The sequence below is a fragment of the Montipora capricornis genome, chromosome 2 (assembly GCF_036669925.1).
Source record: "Montipora capricornis isolate CH-2021 chromosome 2, ASM3666992v2, whole genome shotgun sequence".
Classification (NCBI taxonomy): domain Eukaryota; kingdom Metazoa; phylum Cnidaria; class Anthozoa; order Scleractinia; family Acroporidae; genus Montipora; species Montipora capricornis.
This window is the reverse complement of record NC_090884.1, coordinates 5,492,886-5,510,385: the sequence shown is the minus strand read 5'-3', so window position 1 is coordinate 5,510,385 and position 17,500 is coordinate 5,492,886. Positions and strand designations below refer to the sequence as shown.

General features: G+C 40.8%; 4 protein-coding genes across 11 annotated transcripts in view; 1 reads left to right on the top strand and 3 right to left on the bottom strand.

Moving 5' to 3' along the window:
* LOC138038590 (alpha-N-acetylgalactosaminidase-like) overlaps positions 1 to 8,448 on the bottom strand; it is a 23,671-nt gene extending 15,223 nt beyond the window's left edge. The window contains exons 1-3 of one of the 7 annotated variants that reach the window (XM_068884558.1): positions 8,279 to 8,447; positions 7,168 to 7,235; positions 460 to 529 (exon numbers count right to left, since the gene is read on the bottom strand). In XM_068884558.1, coding sequence (XP_068740659.1) covers positions 460 to 521 — 62 coding nt within the window. In that variant the 5' untranslated portion in view covers positions 522 to 529; positions 7,168 to 7,235; positions 8,279 to 8,447. The other 6 variants (XM_068884557.1, XM_068884556.1, XM_068884559.1 and 3 more) reach the window with 6 other exon arrangements.
* On the bottom strand, positions 3,441 to 5,167 carry LOC138038598 (uncharacterized). The gene has a single exon (XM_068884570.1). The coding sequence runs from the start codon at positions 5,048 to 5,050 to the stop codon at positions 4,316 to 4,318; it is 735 nt and encodes a 244-aa protein (XP_068740671.1). The 5' UTR covers positions 5,051 to 5,167; the 3' UTR covers positions 3,441 to 4,315.
* A 514-nt stretch (positions 8,449 to 8,962) lies between the features above and the next one.
* LOC138038595 (hydroxylysine kinase-like) lies at positions 8,963 to 16,812 on the bottom strand. Of its 2 annotated transcripts, none has more exons than XM_068884565.1 (4): positions 16,751 to 16,812; positions 16,308 to 16,445; positions 12,865 to 13,498; positions 8,963 to 12,152 (listed from the first exon to the last, which is right to left on the bottom strand). In XM_068884565.1, the coding sequence occupies exons 3-4, from the start codon at positions 13,486 to 13,488 to the stop codon at positions 11,538 to 11,540; spliced, it is 1,239 nt and encodes a 412-aa protein (XP_068740666.1). In that variant the 5' UTR covers positions 13,489 to 13,498; positions 16,308 to 16,445; positions 16,751 to 16,812; the 3' UTR covers positions 8,963 to 11,537. The 2 variants fall into 2 exon arrangements, with proteins under 2 accessions (XP_068740666.1, XP_068740667.1); XM_068884566.1 differs by having other exon boundaries at positions 12,865 to 13,468; positions 16,751 to 16,809.
* On the top strand, positions 8,990 to 10,203 carry LOC138038599 (myotrophin-like). The gene has a single exon (XM_068884571.1). The coding sequence runs from the start codon at positions 8,990 to 8,992 to the stop codon at positions 9,500 to 9,502; it is 513 nt and encodes a 170-aa protein (XP_068740672.1). The 3' UTR covers positions 9,503 to 10,203.
* Positions 16,813 to 17,500: the final 688 nt, after the last annotated feature.

Sequence of the window (17,500 nt, the reverse complement as noted above, 5' to 3'; positions counted from 1 at the left end):
TTTTAAGATAGGCCAGTGATTTTAACTATCCACAGTCCCGCGCGGTCACTGCATCTTGGTTTTTTTTTCCGCGCGCATGTAAAATTGCTTTTTTTAAGCAAAGAAACAAGCCCCAAACGCTTGCATGACTGGCAGGCTAGTATGAGCCAGAGTTACAGCACTTAAGCCGGCAGCCCCTCAGTACTCCTTCCATGTTCCGGAGCGCCTGCCTGCAATGCCATTTCTTAAGACTCTGATCTGGTATACATAGGCAGAAGCCGAAAGAGTAGGCGGCAAATAACTTGAACAGAGGAGTATTTGTACCGCAATACTGGCGAGCAGAGAAACAGCACCTCAGTGTGATAAAGACGAGAGAAATGAGACATCATTGATTAAATTGAAAAATGACTTTGCATTACACTTGAAAGTAGATGGACTAAGAGCATCTACGGTTTTTCCGAGGCGGGTGCAGCTTTGTACCTGATACAGTTTCGAGGATCATTTTCGCAGTCCGTGACGCAGCGGAATCTTTCCCACGACATCCATCCCACTGAGGAGAAAATTAAAAACGGGGATAGAAATACTACGGTCTATTGATAACGGGAATAACGCGGAAAAACCCATCTTGTGTCCAAACGTCTGTCTGAATAATGCAAATTAACGCGTTACGAATGAGAAACATTTCATGTTCCTGTGGTTCTTTGCGCCTCGCCTTCGTTTTACCTGTTCAGGAATCTTTCGTTATCTACAGTTGTTTCTTTAACGCCACAGCCATTCTAACACACAAAACAGGAGTTGTTTTCACTGTTTAAGTGCACATGAACAGGTACCGACTAATGGACACAAAGATCAGTTTTTCTCCGTTAATTATGAATTACAGATAAAGTGTCTAAGAAAGATTCCCCCATAGAGTAAATAATAAAGCAGAGTATCAAGAGACAAGCTACAACCCAGCGATAATTGCTTATATTTTTAGAAAAATAGTGGCATTATACAGAATCATTGAAGTTGTTCCAACAAACTCGCAAAGGAATGTTTCCATTCTATATAGTCCCAGCAAAAATTACTTATTAGTTACGATCATTCAATTCTCGACTTGACAATCCAGTGAAGGTGTCAAAAGATCATCATTTTCGTCAGGTCAGGGCTAATAAATCAAAGCAACTGGCGGAAGAGTAGACTAACTTAAAACCAGCCCATGGAAATAAACGTTCTTTTATCCGAAACAGTGTTTGCCTCTTGTTGCTGCAGCCAGGACTTGATAGTACAGTTCCGTTTGGAGTAAACTATTCAAATGATTCTTTTAACTTTGATCCGTCTAGGTATTACTGCCTAGCTATTACTTACTCGGAGGGGTGAGCGCAAGTCCATTATCAAGGGAACTGGACTTCTTGATAAGCAACAAAAGGAGATAAAGCAATGTTGTTTTCGTCAAAACATCCATTTTTGTACGTCATTCCATTGGAAATAAGGAACGGTTTGGATCTTCAAAACGAGCCATGCGTTACCACGGCTTCGCATTTATGATTAAAATATCAGTTCTCCCTACAACTCATTATACAATCCTTGATACCGGTTCATTGAAGAAAAAACAAACAAACGCACTTGGCCCAGTATTCGTGCGAGGCTATACCTACTAATGACAAGTTTTGAGCTGGTTTTAGTTAACTTGAAATTGCTGTGATCGACAGGTTGGGATTTCTACCATGATCAACTCGTGCTTCCTGCACGTTTGCCAGCCTCCCGGGGCGCTTGCTTACTTCCACTGATATAAACATGCTCTAAATCTCTCTCTTTAAATACCAAGTTTAAGAAACGAAGATGGCTGTGGCAGCACAACTAAACTGGCATAAAAGACACTCAAGAAAGGAAGGAATTTGCGAACATTTATCCCGGATGACGTGCTATGCTCAGGGTACCTATTTTTATCTATTAGTTTATTCATAGAATTACTGGAAAGTTCAATTTCCGCGCATGTTTTCAGTTCGTTCAGGTTGATGACAAACAAATGAAAGATAAAACAGGTCAAAGGAGTCGGTTTTTGATCGTTTTCCTTTGAAGAAATAACCAAATGTCACTCATATCATGATGTCATTCTTGCGCTTTAAATCCTAGATCCAAATGGAACTCTTTAGAGTTCGGAATGAGTTGAGTTTACCTGCGTGTGAAAAGCTAGGACTTGTGGAGAATTACAGTTGATGTAGTTGGAAATTCCTGGCAAAGTAACACCAGAGTTCTCCATTGACCGCCGCAAATACGGAGTTATAACGACAACGGCAAATTCAACGTCACTTCAAAATATAACTCAGTGCTATTGCAATTATTTCGCGATTATTCCTTCTCCTTCACATTGTACAATACGGGCAAACTATCTGTATCTGGAGGGGTTTGAAAAATAGAAAATCAGTGGTTCATTGTTATATGCTCACATTGTCGTCAAAACTAAAAATTAGGTGATTTTGGGCGTTTTCCATTTACAAATAAATTTCCGGAAATTTCCATCGGGTGAAAAACGTGTTCCATTTAACTCAGGCCCGTTCGCCGCCAAGTGATTGCGATTTTACGCACCAAAATTTAAAAATGTGGCCGTGAATAGCCTGGAAGTGGTAAGACCTTTCAAAAGTTGTAAATGGAACACACATTTCCATCGGAAAGTTTCCAACGGGAAAACATGCAGGACAACCTTTTCAGAAGTTCCGTTTATTCCGGAAATTTTCCAGTGGAACGAACCAAAAACGTATGTTCCATTTACATCCCAACCGGAATTTCCAGAATTTCTTGGTAAATGGAAAACGCCCAACGTTGCTGCTTTGTGGAGTACGGTAAAGAACTGCACGGAAATTCGTGGTGCACGTGCATAACGAGTATTTTTCTTTTTTTTAACCAGTCATGCACCAGTCAAAGTAAACAGGATTTCTCGCTTGGTCCCGCAAGATCAAAGATCATTTTTTGGTGTTTTATCCTTTCAGTATTGATCAGGCTTGTCCGGTCAAGATGGCTGGATATTGGCTTCGTTCTTTTTTTGGCGTGTTTATGGACCTCGACTTCGTCTCGGTCCATAAACACGCCAAAAAAGAACTTGGCCAATATCCAGCCATCTTGACCACACGCTTGGTCAATAACCCATATTTTTTGACTAATGAAAGTTCTTGACCTGACATAGTACTTACTACTGTGTGAAAATTAGTTATTTTAAAGCTGTCTGTCAACACACTCAATCAATTCGTTCTTCAATAGGATTTGTATGAAAAACAAAGAGATCAGAGAAACAACACACGATTAGAACAAAAATATTTCGTAAAAGTAATGACATCGATCACGCGATCGACCGTGCGTGAATTCATGAACAGAAAATAAATGTTTAGGACAATTATTTACTCCAGTTATTGCTATTAGGAATAATAAAGCTAACAATTTAATGAAAATGATACTTTAGAGGTGGCAAATAAATCGCTCTTGAGTTAATGACGGCTTTCATCTTTATTCACAGCTGAAAAATCTCAATGAAATTGTGTTCATCCACTGGAAAGCTTACACTATTTTCATTCTATATACAGCTCATGGTTTTAAAACATGCAGACATTAGAAAAACGAAGGGGCACTCAACGCTAAATCTTCTTTCATCGATGATAAAAAAGCTTATTTTTTCAACTTTATGCAGTTTTTGATGAATTTTGGAAAAAAAAATTGAAAAAGAGGTGCTAAGGATTCTTTAGCTAAAAAACTAGGGTAACACAAAATCCACGAGATGACAATAGCTGACCTTTTCTTGAACAAAAAAATGAGCACATTTAGCTTTTCCAAATAAGTTTTAAAACAGAAGGCAATCCAATTACCTCCAGGGCTATAGACGAGGCGAAGTACTTCAAAACAGATGTTTCACGCTGAAACGCGTCTTCAGGTCACCTCACTGGAATACGCCGGCCGATTTGCCATGCAGGAAGAAGAACGAATGTTTCTCAGATTGTTTCCCGCACGATTGACAATAACAGCAACTTGAAGCTTTGCCCTTTGAGACTGAATAGTCACCATTACTATAGCTGCTCTCAGGCCTTTCACACACAGTATTGAAAGTAGCTTAGTGGCCAAGAATTTACGAAGGTCTTGGCAATAACAGTTGTTCTAATGCGAATCCTAATCCTGCAGTTCTAAGACAATTAAGCAAACGTACGTTTGCCAACGTTTTACAAAGTCTTTTTTTGATTTTGTTACACTTGGACCGATGATTTTCAGATTCGATCCAAGTACAGACGGCCGACGGTTTAGTCTACGAGCAAAATTGCACAGCCCCTCCAGTCTTTCAGCTTCCACAACTGTCTTACAGTTGTTTTTTACTCTACATTATTGTCATCGCTCGCTTGATCCTCCGCACCTTTATCAAATCCTTGTCAGTGAAACCATCTCTAATATCACTGATATTTGCACCTTTCTCGATGAGAAACCGTGCGCAGTCGAATTCCCCTTCGCTAACTGCAGCATCTAACGGCGACGAACCATCGTTGTCGCGAACCTCAAGCTGCGCGCCTTTTGTTACGAGATATTGCAGACATTGGAGACTACCTGTGCTTGCTGCTCGATGCAAGGGATAAAATCCGTCCACTCCAGGCTGATTTACGTCTAAGGTTGTACTCTCTAATAAACTTTTTAATGTGTCTATGTCGTTGTGTGTGGTTGCCCACTGAAGTAGGATCTGTGGATCGAGTGATAAGCTTCGCTTTCTTCTCATCGTATCTCTCTCGTCTGGCCTTAGCTTGTCTTTATCAGGGATGCTGACTGCCCCCACGTCACTAAGCTTTCTTGGAATCCCGCCGCAGGATGAGATCTTCATCGTTGTTTTCCGCAAGCTCGCGCACATCGTTTGATTATCCGGTGGAGGGTTCAGTTGATTGTGCCTATCTGTTTCCGAATGATATTGCTGGATACCAATCTCGGGTATCGAGATGTCATTGCCCCTACTTAACGGCGACAAGAATTGATCGTCTAAGATTACATTTGCCCCAGAAGAACTTGATTTGAATGCGCTCTCTTCCGCATTTTTAACATCTCCGGCTGCAAATTTGGATAGTGCCATCTTGAAGGGCTTCGAATTCTTACTTGTTGTAATGATGTAGCAACATTTTGCAAATTTTCCATCGCTGCATTTAGCCGTTCAACTGCTCGCTTTCAATTGTTATCATTGCTTGAAGGATGATAGAGTGATTAGGAAATTCTTGCGGTTAAATGAGGTCAAATAAATGTCTCGGCGACACAAATATAATCGTAGTCATTGGATTAAAATCCAATTAAAATCCAACCACTTGTTTTGAAAATGCTCGAAAAAAAAAAACCTAATTGTTGAAATCTTTTTGGGTTCATCTGCGGTACATTTTCAAACGTAACCTTTGTTAATTATGAAATTCCTTTCATGTTTTTTTTTCGATTCGGAAGTTGACACCTTTTCAAAGGTTTGACCTGAGGGCAAATCTCTTCGTTTCCAGGCGACTTTCAGTTTTTGAATATTTCAAGTGTAAAATCAAAGCATGATATTTACATCGGGGTTTGCTATCTCAATGCAACCAAACAACGGAAAGTATTTATCTGCTTGATGAAAAACCTCTCGTTTTCATTGATCATTGAAGAAAGTTTGAAACTATGATTCCGGTGGAGATTTGCGTCGGTTTAAGAGCATTTATCCTTATCGATGCATCGTTCACCTCCAACTGAGTGCTGACATAATCATACGAACCCACTACTATGGCCTGCCGCTGTGATCCAATTTCAATGCCGTATTGACATTTTTTTTTTTTTATCATCAAAATTAATTTGAGTCAATAGACTGGGACAAAAGACGGACAGGCCGCTCGTTGTGGAAAACGCAATCGTCCACAGTGTGTAGCTTTGACACTAAATCTGTCCTAAGGCAAGGGAAGCTCATCCACTCTACTCTAAATCCTATTGGTTAATCAAATGTGCGCTGTAAAGCAGTCATTGTTCCCCTGGAAATATTGTTAAGTGCATTTAAACGGTGTTACCAGCCGCTCTTCGAAGAAACAATGCTGACATCTCTGTATTTTTTTACAAGTGCTCTACATATTGGAGGGGGTGGAATGACCACAACCAAGGTTTTCTGAGCCCGCGAGACTGAGCACCCCCAGCAAACTATCGTTTCAATTACTCTTCCTATTTCGTGACATTTTATTGTAAGTTTTATGAAATATTTATTTATTTATATTTATTAATATTTATTAGATTTAGTAGGTCCACATCAGCTGTAAAGTTGACTCTTCTTGACAACCTACTTATCAAATAAATGTATGTATGTATGTTTGTACCTTTAGGTGAAAGACAAGCATATTACTGAGCCAGCCCTGCCCAGCCCTTCCCCTCCAGTCAACCTTATTTGGCGTCGTCGCGGCATGGACAACTTTTCCTTTTCCAAGATCAGGCTTTCCAGTGTACGCAAATTTTCACGTCGCCACTCGATGTCTACATGCCTGGATAAGACGACTTCACGCGCTAATACAGTAAGCGAACTGATGATTTCGTGTCACCCAAATACCTGTAATTCTTGGGAGACTAAGGTCGGTCAAGACCGCATTCTAAATTTAGATATTAAAATAACAATAAACGTTTCTGTTGACAAGACCACCAAGACAATTTTCGCAGTTTTTGTAACCTTAGGCCCGTTTTAAACGTCGCATTTCACATGTGCCGAAACTAATGCAAATGAGCGAAAACAATAGATTTTTCTCATTTACATTAGATTCGGCACATGTAAAATGCGACGTTTAAAACGGGCCTTAGTAACATAATTCCTCACTATTCAACATGAATGAGAAGGTAGGCGACAGCGCGAAATCACTTTTGCCGTCTGTCTGCACTGATCACGCTGCGTCGACACTCGCTCGCGGCTCAAGCTAAAAAGACGTTGACACTTTAACTGACAAATGCTCTCACTGCAACTAGCATTCAGTCAGAAAAAATCTAACACTTTGTTAATTTGGAGAGGGAAATCGATTGACCGACAAAGCGATGCGCAAGACAACTAAAGCATTAAGGAACTTGCGTTGCAGAGTAAACTTGATTTTTCGACATTCCCTTAATTAAGACTACCAAATGCTCTCAGTGTAGTGATTTTGTAAGAGCCTCAGCAAATTTATCATTACCCAGTTCGAGTACGATTCACGGACTTCGCATCTTCAATCTTACCAGTGCATTGACTTTGTTGGTTCTCAACTTTCCCTGAAAGGTTCTTCTCTGGGTACTCCGGTTTTCATCTAAAACGGAAAAAAAAAGGGATTTGATCTCGGTGATAGGCTCCTGGGGCCACCTTTTCGGGCCCGAAGCATCTTGTTTTGAAAAAACACAGGCTGGCCTTTCTCACATGGATCAAGGATCCGGTTTAATTTGAGTCAACACAGCTGGTTTGTAAGCAATCTCAAGAGACACAGATAACAATGCTACAGTGTACGATTGCTGGTGGATGAACAAAAGGAGCTCAGTAATGAGATATCTTTTGTTTTCGTCCTCCAACATGGCGGCGATTACGTAACGTGAAAACCACCTATTCGATACCCCGCAACACCACTGACGCCTAGATGAGTGCAAGTCATGACTAAAGCGAACTTCATGCGATAGAGAGTTCCAGCTATCCACAATTCTGTTGAAATTGTTAAAACCGGTGGTCTTAGCAACGCTTTTCTTTAGTTTCAAGCAGTCAAGGCTCCGAAAGGTACTGCTGGATAAAGGTTATCAGGCCTTTTACAGGAGCATGTGTGTTTCTTGTTTTTATAATTTTTTCTTTTTTTGCTCATTTACGTCTCAAGTTAAAATAGCTGATCATCAGTGCTTACTTATTTCGTGAGACTGGAGATCTGGGCCAGCTTGGTAATCTTTTGTGAGTTGATGGAATTGCTGGGTCTAGATGATTTGTCAAACTGCCACTGAGTGTTTTTCATCGTTAATTGTATATAGGACATAGTATCCATGTTAATAGAATATTTTTATGTAACTAGTATCTACGGGTGTTGCGCTTGGTATGGGGTCTTTAGATCTTTTGCGCAACTCCAATGTCTCTTTTTCTAAAAAAAAATATTTTTATAATCATTACTATCATTAATTCATTTTTATTATTGTTAGTTAGTTACCATGAAATAAATAAGTAAATAATAAGTCACAATCCAGGGTACAAAATATACTCCGCGTCAAAAGATGGCCTGGGTTTCCGTACACGCCGTTACTTGGATATGCTGAGTGTGCGTACTCACGGCTACGTGAACAAATATTGAAATCTTAGCTGAAATTGTGGTTAGTGACTTACCTACCGGATAAAGTTATCACGTATTTGAACTGACCACTGGCACCAGATATCTATCCACACACCCATGCATTTAAGATATTCCGCAAAAGCTAGACCACCTGCATAAAGTATCTTCCACCTCCGACACAGAGTTCACGAAAATCACGGTTTTGCGGGACAGCGCCTATAGTTCATCACCGCCGTCCTTAGAAAGTAATGTTAATGTCATTTAAACATTTTTCTTTTCCAGATCGCCTGATTATCAAATTAGCAACCGTTCGGCGGTTGCGTACATTCGACGAACAAAACACCAGAAGCTTCGCTGACCCTATGATTACAGCTATTTTAATGTCATTTTAGATTTAGATAACGAACGATATCAATTTGATTGGCATAAACAATTCCAGCTGTGCCATTTTCCGCTAAACATCATAAAAGTATTTCTAAAAATGAACTGTGCTTTTCGAGTTACATTCAGTTGCAAGCTGTATGTCATCGGTTTCTCCTTTTTTAAGACCTTAAAAAGACGAGCCCAAAGATAAGACGATTCACTCAAAAGTAAGATAGTAAACAACATCATAAACTGTAATTAAACCATGGTGATTGTCCACAGGGTGTGAAATTCTAGAAGAGGGAGAAAGCCATTATCGCTAACATCCAGAGGGTTTCATAGTGCTTGTGTGCCAGGCTTGATTTACAACTGAGACAAGAATTCTTTAGTTAATAATCGCTATGTCGTCTGGAATGAGAAAATCCGTCTTGAAACTTTCAACTTTTAAAAACATTAAAAGGAAAGTAAGCGAAGCTGGAGTTCGTAAGGAAGAAGAGAAACCAGCTAACGACTCGGAGGACAAATTGGCGCGTAGAAAAAAACAAAGCCTTTCGTTGGATCCGCAGATCTTACTCCAGTGGGCCTCGACGCACAATGACTTGGACACATTAAAACGAGTGGTGGAGACCACAAACGTGGATCTCAACGAGCCCGGCGTGGATGGATTTTATCCGCTTCATCGCGCAGCGAGCACGGGGAGTTACGAATGTCTCGAGTACCTTGTGACGAAGGGAGCGCAGATCGAGGTTCGCAACAAAGAAGGTTCGTCACCGTTGGATGCCGCGGTCAGCGAAGGGGAATTTGACTGTGCGCGTTATTTGATAGAGAAAGGCGCAAATATTGGCCACATTCGAGACGGTTTCACGGACAAGGACGCAGCACCCAAAAGAAGTCGGGCTATGACACTTGAATAGAAGTTGTCTTTTCATGCAGAGTCAAGTGCAGTGGTGGATATCGGGTGTGCAGCTGTATTCGTTTGCGTTGGAACTTTTTCAATTTATTAGCCACAATGGCAAGCTAAGCGAACGAAAGTAAGTCATTCTTCTTATGCATGAAAGGACTCACAACGGCATAACTCGATTTCACGCTTAAAAATTTTGAATACTGAAATGTATCCGCCCACCTATTTTTTACATGCTGACGTCATGAAAGTCTCGCGTCAGAAACTCGCTTGCAAAAGGCACTCTATCCAAATCAAGTTGCTCTAGTAACTTTTTCAATCGATTCAGTTCTTGACACCAAAAATTCCCTATTCAGCCAGACATTAAATGGATTTTAAAATGTGTATAATTCCACTTGAGAAATACTTGTTTCCTTGGCTGGAGTTCATCTCAGACTTGTATATGTGCTGTCAACAGATGAGAAACTCCTGCTTTACATAGTTTCAGTGGCTCCACAGGAGGCCAAAACTGAAGACAAGGTTTTACTCATCCTTTTCGCAAGCATAACTCTTTGTTAGGACAAAGACACTAAGGAACGACAAATAAGTCTGTGTATGGTGCTTTCCGCTCTCGTCCGGTCGTTTGGGTAAAAGCCAGCCCTCTCGAAAGCAAAATAACTGAACCGCGGTTTTTTCGTTATTTCCAGAAAATAAATGCAATTTTTTTTTCAAAAAGCGTGGCCTGCCCTCTTCTTTTACGATTCTCTTTCCCCAATACGTTAGCTTGGGTTACCTGTGGTGTTGGCAAAAAGTGCAAAATGGCAACATCCAGTTGAACTATTTCGCCCCGCGGATTGATTAAAGCGAAATATTTGCAATCGTCATGACGTCAAGTAAACAAAATCCGGCAAAGGATGTTTTGTGGCTTGTGATTATCCGATTATACAAATTCCGCAAAGAACCCAATTTACCGCGTTTAACATGTTAGAGTATTATTTACCATTAATACAAAGACCAGGCTGCCCCTCCTCTTCGTAAAGCGGTTATGGCGAGTTTATACACAGGCTGAAATTTCGATTCGCTCATCGGGCTCACGATCGATGGACAACAAGCCCCCATTTTCGCCGTTCGGTCATGGAGATCATACGCCTCTGCAAGCTGACCAGTGCCATCTTAAATGCCGAGAGAGCTCTGGGAACGAGGTTGTTAGACCTCTTTAGCTTGTACATTTTGTTTTCCCATTTCAGATCACGTGATGTTACTCTAGGGAAAACTTTCTTTCAAATGTCGTCCTATGCACGTGAATATGTACGCATAACTTATGAAAAAACAAAAGGAAAATTCCTTTGAGAACATCACGTGGTCTGAAATGGGAAAACAAAACGTACAAGCTAAAGAGGTCTATTGAAATACTCTAGATGCGCATTCCCAAGCTAAGGTTCTATTTCAAACCGAGTCCAAAGTGCGAAGTTTTTAATATCACATAAGAGAGATAGAATTACGTAATTGCATTTATAGTTTGATGAGAGTGAGCCGGATTTTATTGCCGATGAATAGTTATCAAACACTGCGATGCTTTAAGTAATTTCTGCGCTCATTTGTTCTTTAAGGTGTGGCACCACGTCCTCGCATTGATTTTCATGCTCGAAATGAAGAATATTTCATGAACACATCTCTGAACGAGATGGAACTGTTTTCTGTAGCTGGCGGTTTTGTCCGAGCGGGATTGGGCCTGACCCCCTGGCGGCCTCACCGCTTGTTCGCTCCCTCGAACAAAACCTCCAAGGCCCGGTTGTTCGAAAGCCGATTAACTTAATTCAGGATTAGCGTAAACTTTGGTTTATTGTTTTCAATTTTGCAGTGCAAGTTTCTTTTGGTTATTTTTGGTTTTTTTAAGATTGACTTCCTCTAATGTAAAATTTTACCAAATATCAGCTTTGTACAATATTTGGGAGTAGAGAAATAAACTCCTTGGTAATTTTTTAATCTGGGATTAGCGCTAATCGGCTTTCGAACAACCAGGCCCAGCTACGTAGGTTGCTGTTTTGCAGCCTACAGCAAATGAGGCATCATCGCCTAATTTGCAACCACATGCTCATTATTTCTTCCTTGGGGAGTTTCCAAAACGCTTGGAAATTACTCCATCCCGTAGTGCTAGTTTCCATAACATACGCATTATCGGGATACAGGTATTTGCTGTAGAAAGCAGCGATAAGCAGAGACTGGCAGAATCGCGAAGCTATCAAGACAGGAAGTAACTCGATCTCTACGTCAGACAAGGGATTTACAGAGTGATATCCGGCGAAAAAATGACCCGCTATTCGGGATCGCCCGCAGCTCAAATCACTCGAGATATTAAAGATGTACATTAGGGACACTGCTATCTCAAAAACGCGACATGTGTAGTTCACATCTGCGAAGTCAATGAAACCAAATTCTTGAAAAGATGCGCTGCTATCTGAGGTTAATAATATATTTGTGTAATTTGCATCTCCATGAATCATCTGCATTGGCAAGAGATTTAGCTTTGGAGTTACTTCGTTTCTAAAAGTTTTACAAACTTCTCGAACCATGTCGGCATGCTCCTTGATGTCGACGGCTTCAAGAAACTCTTCCATTTTATCACCTGCTGTCGCTAAATCCCAAATATACCCAGTACGTTCTAGTTTCGGACATCCAAGATCCTGTAGAACAAAATGGAACATGATCTACTACTTAGTGAAGGTTCCAGCATTTGGCGAGAACCTGTGCCCTTCCTCTTGGTTATAAACAATGACTAGCTCTGTAGGTTCTTACACTGCACGTCTCACGGTTGGCAGTTTCAAGACAAGGCGACGGCCACGACAACCACAGAGCCGCAAAACTCATTTGGTTAAAGGAGAAACATAATCGTGCTGTACTCTCATAACAGCGAGCTGAAATTTGAGGTTTTGACGACGAGTGCATACAAATGTGAACCCCTTTTCTTTATTTTTTACTTCGAAACCACTCGTACCAATTTATTTTAAGATACTTTGTACACATTGTACGACGTGAAGTAGATGAAGTAATAGCGAATGACTTACAATCGTGCAAAGGTATATTTTGAGGTGACGTCATCTTCGACGAAAAATGATAGTGTAGACGTCACAAAGTGACCCTGTAACGTGACTACTCAGAACCCTATCTAAAACGTAATTAGCCACTATCAAATACCATAACACTATTTGTTTACCATCCAAAATTTCGCATAAGCATTGCTTCCAGTTTCTAGTCGAGAAAAACATTAATATTAATGTGATCAAAACGCAGCCTTAAGGCCATTCACGTGACACAAAAAATATGACCACGGCAAAAATTTCAGTGTAATTTCAATATTATTTTTGCCTAGGACACATAAAACATCTTCATATTTACCTTTAAGTCACGATCCAGTCTTCCAACAGCCATACCCGCATCAAACAACAGCTGAGTGGTCAGCGGTGTTTCATTCAACACTGTCCCATGCACAAACCTAAGCAACATTACAGCGCACACGAAATATTCCTCTTCTAAATACTCCTCGCCATGGTATACTTCGAACTCTGAACTGAAACCATCCTTCGAACCATCTGTTGTCAATGCAACACGGTTGTTTGGTATGTTTATGGGAATTTTACACATCACAAAGGAGGAGCCAAATATTGAAGGGACTGGAGACGAGCATTTATGGCCACGTTTGCGAAGGAAAGACATGACGTTACATTGGGTTTGAATCAAATATTCATGATTTGAATCCACATGGTTCATAATTTTGAGGACAAACTCTTCGCAGGCTGGTGAATCTGAACGTTGTGAAGCTCTTTGTAGGAATCCTTGAATATAAAAGTTTCTGTCGTCGTAACTGTCCATTTCTTTGACAGAGGAGTCATTTTTTATTTCCAAGTTGAAGACTCGAGTTGCCATGGCCACTGCTTGACATTTGGTGACAAGTGGTCTTCTTGGCAGACTAGAAAGGAGCCGGTATGCCTTGTCCATTTTGCTATGAGAATTTATTGACATTGAGAAATGACTAAGTACATTTCACAGTCAGCGAGAAATAAAAAAAATTCTCAATAAACACAAAGGCGCACAAAGCTGAATGGTTAGCTCTTGCTGTTTTAGTGCATATCCATAGTCATTAGATGAAAGAAGAAACAATATTATTTTAAAAATGGTATTCCAGAGGGCTGCAGGGTACTTTTGAAAGAGAGGAGGGGGTGAGAGGTTTAGGAGTAAACAACACCAATGGCCACCCCTAGCCACTCCCTCTCTGCAGCCCCTGTATTTAACTTTCAATTATTATTATTATTGTGGTGCACATCTACAATTCTGGATGAAATTGTTGGGACAATGACGTGAACAAAGCACAAGGGTTCTCAAAGGCAATGCATGCCGTGCATATGGTGAGAGCTACTGAAATTTAAATTGACCAATCACAATTCAGCGAGCGGGAAAAACTGTGCTATTCGATGTCACCTCAATAGGTTCGCAGTTAAAGAACCAGAAATGTAGTTATTTGTTTTAACTACGCAAAAAAAGACTTTGGTGGCGTCCTTTCGACGGGGTAGATCGACAACCACATCATTTACGCACAAAAATGCAACGTTTCCAGTGAAAGGGTAAAGGATTGACAGGATAGCACAGTTTTGACTGCCGCGCGCACCTTTCCCCCTTTCAATGTTAACCCATTGACTCCTGGGAGTTCCCTGTTGATGTGTAAAATTGTCTGGTGTTAGACAGAGTAAAATACTAACTTTGGCTGGTTTAGGGGTGAATGGGTTAATGGAACAGTAACCCAGTTTTTAAGTGAGTGATTAATTTCAAACCTGCAAACATTCTGAAAAGCTGCAGGTGATTTCAACATTGCCTGGGATGGGGGTCTCCTGAGAGGCAGCCATTAGGAGAATAATAATTATTATTATAATTCTCTACCTGCACAAATCCCACAATACACCTCTTTTACCCCCCCCACCAAACTTTTGCAGAATAATTGTTTGCAATTTCTCCTGGGACGTGAAGATGTCCCGAGGGAAATCAAAAACAATGTGCATGAAAATTTTGGGGGGATAAAAGAGGTGCATTATGGGGTTTGTGCAAGTGGAAAATATAATAATTCATCAGATTTGATCATAATTTCAATTTCCTTACAAGTTTATTTATCCTTTTCTGAAGAATTTTACGACTATCTTACTTTAATGTGTTCTTGGTGCTGACAGGAAGAAAAGCCAGCTCTGAGGACGAGATTGATGTGGCTGTTGTAAATTTAAATCATTAAGAATTCACATTGCTTTTTAACGTAATAGTGTTTTAAAGCTCTGCAAGGTTAAGTAATGCATTGGTGCTATATAAATTAAGTAATGTGTAATATTTAACAATTATTCGCATTTAACAAAGTCAACAAAGATTATAACTCCGACAACTTTCAGGTATTCCAAGTAATTAAAAATGCCTAGTGTATTATTGTATCAGTCATAAAAGGATTAGTATTAATTAAGCCCTACAGCCAAGGGGGCAACCATTGCCGAGTAAAATAGTCTGGAGTTAGACAGAGTAAAATATGCAAGCCTCGATCTCAGGACTGAGAGGGAGAACATGGTGATTAAGTGGACCTATATGTTGTTAAACAAGTCTTCAAACCATTATGGCAGTTCCCAGCCACTCCTGGCAGTTCCCAATAGTCGCGTTGCACTGATTGGTAGATTCGAATAGACTCAAATGCTGTGAATTCCTTTGGTCTGGTTTCAGGATTGCCTTTCTAGGTGAATTTTCTAAAGATGAAGCTCAAATTCGGCATAGGTATGGAGACATTTTTTTAACGAGAGAATTTCACTGGTTTGGCGTCAGTTCCAGCTTGAACAAGACAATGTCACCAGTTGGTGGCTCGGTGTTGCCTACCTTGTCAATTTTCATGACTCTCTAACCGATGGTCGAGAAGAGATCTCGCAAAGTGATGCCTGAAACACCTTGGAACCTGGGGTGTCTCTAAAACTAAGACCCTGAAAACTCGAAAAAAGTGACCCAAAACCCTCAATTTGGCTAACACTAAGCCTAAAGTTGGTTTCTTGAGTTACCTCAAACGCGGTTATAAATTTCTTCGTTTGCTAAAACTTGTTTCAAAGTGAAAGCTGGGTGATCTGCCACATATAACCGAGTAACAACGCTCTATGTGTGGCCGTATATCTTCATTTCCCATCAGGCCTCAGTTGTTCAAACGATGGATAGCACTATCCGCTGGATAAATCACTACCCAGTGGATAAAGTCATAGCGAAACCAATTGCGCTATCCAATGGATAGTGATTTATCTGATTGATAGCATTATCCACCTTTTGAACAACTGGGGCCAGGGGCCGATCGCTCGAAGCCTGGTTAGCGCTATCCGTTGGTTAAGAGGTATCAAAACCTATAGGTTTCCATGGTATTTAATGCTGGTTAGCGCTAACCTCGCTTCGAGCAACCCGGGTCAGATGTACACATTGGCCCTGTAACCCTCTAGGCCTAAAAACCAACGTTAGGCCTAAGGATAGCCAAATTCAGGGTTTAGCTCACTTTTTTTCGAGTTTTCGGGGTCTGTAGGGTCTTCGTCTTCGTAGGGTCGTCGAGGCACCCCGGAACCCACACTTCAAATATACAATCATTTCGATCTTAAAATGGTTAGCTTTCAAGTTATATAGCTGATATCTACAGTTTTTCACCCTCCGATTACGGAACGTTTGGCGATCGATATTCGGCGTCCTGCAAAAATGAGGCAAGAACGCGGCTACACTTCGACTTTGCTCGAAGAACGCAAGCTTATTTAGCTTTGTTGGTTCTTAGTTACCTTAAAATTATAATGTCTTACCTTAAGTCTTTTCTTTTGAGTTCGCTGGGCGGACGAGCACGGAAAACGAGACCTCTCCGTCGACACTTGCTGCGTTCCGCGACGAATCCTCACGTGGTAAATATTGTTGTGTGGGCTCACGTAACAACAGCGGAATTACTGAAAAGGAAGGAAGAGAAGTACTTTGTATGTTGCTCTTTTGGCGATCAGTGTTCATAATTTTATAAAATAGCTAAAAAAGGGGCTTAAAACTGATCTAAACTTAAAAAGGTTTCCCAAATTTTCGAACCGTATCTCTGGTCCTCCTTCGGGGGAAGAAGAAGAAGAGGTACGGTTCGAAAATTTGGGAAACCTTTTTAAGTTTAGATCAGTGCTAAGCCCCTTTTTTAGCTATTTTATAAAATACTTTATGTATCCCTTATTATAATGTATTTAAATTATAAGGTATTTAGACAAATACTCACCTATACCCCAGTATACCCCTATGTACCACTTTATACCCTTGTATACCCAATATACCCATGCATACCCCTATACACCCTTGTATACCCCTAAAGGAAGGAAGGTAGGTGCGCAATGTAACATGCACTGGACACAGCGGGCTCAAATCATAGTCAGCAAACCTATCATGGGGCATGCGGTTTGAGTGCTGTCCAAAGTTGCGGACGGTGGTTAGATCAAGGAGGTCTCTGAACACAAAAGACAAAAGACCTCTGCTTAGTCTGCTACCAAGAATCTCCATGGTAAATTGTAGGGGTCAACTGTGGAGCCAGCGTTAGTGTCGATAAGTTTGGACATTTGGTGATAATTACACGACGAAACGTTCACAGCTTCCCTGTAGGTGTGGAGCAAATTTTTGCTAGCTACTTGGTGTAGACAGTCATATAGTGGTTCAGGAGTTCCTGTCGTGTAAGTCCGGCCAGGGATGAGTAAGGACGCTAAAATACAGCTAGGGATGAGGAAGGAGGGTCAAGTACAGCTAGAGTTTTTCTCTGTCCTTGTGTGGGCCCATTTCCATCAGTGGGGCTAACGCTCACATGGTTCATATGGGGTAGATACTTAGCACTTCACATTACACTCTAATCAGTTAGGGATGACTGAGGACGCTAAAGTACGGCTAGGGATGAGTAATGACGCTAAAGCACAGCTAGGGATGAATTAATAAGAACGCTAAAGTACGGCATATTGTAAAACACGGACTGGATTGGATTTGT

What these genes read in the sequence shown, in the direction of transcription:
- LOC138038598 (XM_068884570.1), bottom strand. Translation starts at nt 5,050, where the DNA reads ATGGCACTATCCAAATTTGCAGCCGGAGATGTTAAAAATGCGGAAGAG.
- LOC138038599 (XM_068884571.1), top strand. Translation starts at nt 8,990, where the DNA reads ATGTCGTCTGGAATGAGAAAATCCGTCTTGAAACTTTCAACTTTTAAA.
- LOC138038595 (XM_068884565.1), bottom strand. Translation starts at nt 13,488, where the DNA reads ATGTCAATAAATTCTCATAGCAAAATGGACAAGGCATACCGGCTCCTT. An exon ending in GACTGGATCGTGACTTAAAG is followed by an intron (nt 12,153 to 12,864) that starts GTAAATATGAAG and finishes TTTGTTCTACAG; the next exon opens with GATCTTGGATGTCCGAAACT.